Consider the following 2,613-nt stretch of genomic DNA (forward strand, 5'->3'; position numbering starts at 1 on the left):
ATCTGTCTCGCGTCCACCCATACCGCGTGGATCTCCTGTCCGCTGTCGCGCGTCTCGCTCTCGGGGCTGGGGCAGAACGGCGCCACGCCGCTGCTCATTGCAAGCCAGGAGGGTGAGCTCAGCTGCGCCCGGCTGCTGCTCGAGGCGGGCGCGGTGGTCAATCAGGCCGATGAGGACGGCGCTACGCCGCTGTTCATGGCGTGCCAGGAGGGCCACCTCGAGTGCGTCCAGCTGCTTCTCAAGGCTGGCGCGGCGGTCAAACCTGCCACTCCGCGCGGCGCGCTGAGGGCAGCCGAGGTTGAGGTCGACCGCCACCACGCCGCGGCAGCGCTCGGCCTGCCTCGCAGCGTCGAGCAGCGTCTGCGGGTCGTTGCCCGAAGAGTGGGCGACCAGCGGGCAGTCGTCGGCTGGCGCTCCAGCAGGGGACGGCAAACTCCTCGGACCGGATCATCGGCGTGTAGCATAGCTGCGCGCTGTGCCGCCGAGCGAGGAGCCGGAAAGCCAGCTCGCTGCCGACATCGGGGCGAGGATAAGCCGATGCGGCGGCAACGGCTGGCGCGGCGGAGGCAGCGCGGCGGAGGTGGTCAGCACCCGGTCAGCACCCTGCTGAAAAACGCAAAAAGAATTTTCCTGCGGAAATCAATCTCCCCGACGCCGAAGCGGCTCTTCAAGACTATAATCCAATGCACGTACGTCCCCCTGGCCGACTCCGCTGTCAGAGCCCACTCACATCTGGAGCTTGAACCCTTCCCGCCCGCTCACCGCATCTCGAATCACTCCCTTCCCCTCGTCGCCCAAATCGTTGTAGCGGAGGCCGATGTTGTTCAGCACCCCGTTGACGCGAAGAGCGGAGGCCAGCGCAACGGCGCCCTCGTTGCCGATGTAGTTGCCGACGAGGTTGAGGGTGGTCAGCACCCTGCTGAAAAAAAAAAAAGACACGGGATATACCAGCAAAAGCTACAAGAGACCGTCCGATTTCATGCACCTTCCTTCTCGAGCCCACTCACATCTCGAGCTCGAACCCTACCCGCCCGCTCACCGCATCTCGAATCGCTCCCTTCCCTTCGTCGCCCAAATCGTTTAAGCGGAGGTCGATCCTTTTCAGCTCCCCGTTGACGCGCAGAGCGGAGGCCAGCGCAGCGGCGCCCTCGTCGCCGATGTTGTTGTTCACGAGCACGAGGTTGGTCAGGACCCCGTTGACGCGCAGAGCGGAGGCCAGCGCCTTGGCGCCCTTGTCGCCGATGTTGTTTCCCCAGAGCACGAGGGTGGTCAGCACCCCGTTGACGCGCAGCGCCTCGGCGATCGCGGTCGCGCCGGTTGGCCCGATCTTGTTGCTGCTCACGTTCAAGGACGTCAGCACCCCGTTGCCCTGAAGCGCCTCGGCGATCGCCTTGGCGCCCTCGACGCCGATGCTGTTGGTCCCGATGTCGAGGGCTTTCAGCACCCCGTTGACGCGAAGAGCGGATGCTAGCGCCTTGGCACCCTCGGGGCCGATCTTGTTGTCCCAGAGGTTCAAGTCGGTCAGCACCCCGTTAATCGCGAGAGCACTGCCGATCGCCTTGGCACCCTCGACGCCAATCCCGCAGTCGGTGAGGTCTAAGTTGGTCAACACCCCGTTGACGCGAAGAGCGCCGCCGATCGCCTTTGCGCCCTCGTCGCCAATACCGTTCCCAAAGAGCGAGAGGTTGGTCAGCACCCCGTTGACGCGAAGTGCGGCTGCTAGCTCCTTGGCGCCCTCGTCGCCGATCTTGTTGTTGTAGAGGTTCAAGTCGGTCAGCACCTCGTTGACCGACACGTACTCGGCGATCTCTGCGGCGCCAGTCGGGCCGATGCCGCAGCGACCCAAGCCCAGCGAGGTGAGTTTGTTGCGCTGCCGCTCGACGCGCACGATGCCGAGGGCCGCCTCCTCGGTGAGGCTGTTGCCGCCCACGTCCAAGGAGGTCAATACCCCGTTGCCGCGCAGCGCCTCGGCGATCGCAGTGGCGCCCTCGTCGCTGATCTCGTTGCCGCCAATGTTGAGGTCGGTCACTACCCCGTTGACCGAAACCCCCGCCGCGACGACCGCAGCCGATCCGGGTCCGAGGTCCTTCCCCGACAAGTTGAGCGACGGCACCGCCTCGCGCCCGCGGAGCTGCAGCGGGTTGAGCGGCATCGCCCCCTCCTCGCCCACGCTCAGCGCGACGAGCGTGTGCGTCGCCAGCACCACGCCGAGCAGCGCCTCCCGCACGCGGCCGCACACCTTGCCCCAGTCGAGCGTCAGCGACGTCAGCGCCGACGGCTCCGACTCCATCCACGCGACCACCGTGCCCACCATCACGCCATCGTCGCCAAGGTCGAACCCCGACAAATCGACGCGGCTGGCCTGCAGCGGCAACACCGCATCCATCGCCGTGGCAAGCCCGCCGCCGCCGCCGCGCTGCATCGCCGCCGCAAGCACCGCCGCGCGCTTCACCTTGAGCGCGTCGCCGACCGCCGCTTGGAAGCGCAGGTCATAGTTGTACGCCTCAGCCTTGTCGCCGAGCGGCGCCTCGAGACGCGTGTCCGCCGCGCCCCCGGCGTCCGCGCATCGCTCGAGGCCGAGATGCACGCGAACTAGTTGCGACGCCTCCTCCG

The 2,613-nt window shown here is 66.8% G+C and overlaps 1 protein-coding gene across 1 annotated transcript; it reads right to left on the bottom strand.

Annotated features, from left to right (window-relative positions):
• Positions 1–1,003: 1,003 nt before the first annotated feature.
• Positions 1,004–2,152, bottom strand: EMIHUDRAFT_78205 (hypothetical protein; the record flags this gene model as incomplete). The annotated part of the gene is made up of 1 exon (XM_005782621.1): positions 1,004–2,152. One exon carries the CDS (start codon positions 2,150–2,152, stop codon positions 1,004–1,006), a length of 1,149 nt encoding a protein of 382 aa, XP_005782678.1.
• Positions 2,153–2,613: the final 461 nt, after the last annotated feature.

This window comes from Emiliania huxleyi (genome assembly GCF_000372725.1).
Source record: "Emiliania huxleyi CCMP1516 chromosome Unknown EMIHUscaffold_1886, whole genome shotgun sequence".
NCBI lineage: Eukaryota > Haptophyta > Isochrysidales > Noelaerhabdaceae > Emiliania > Emiliania huxleyi.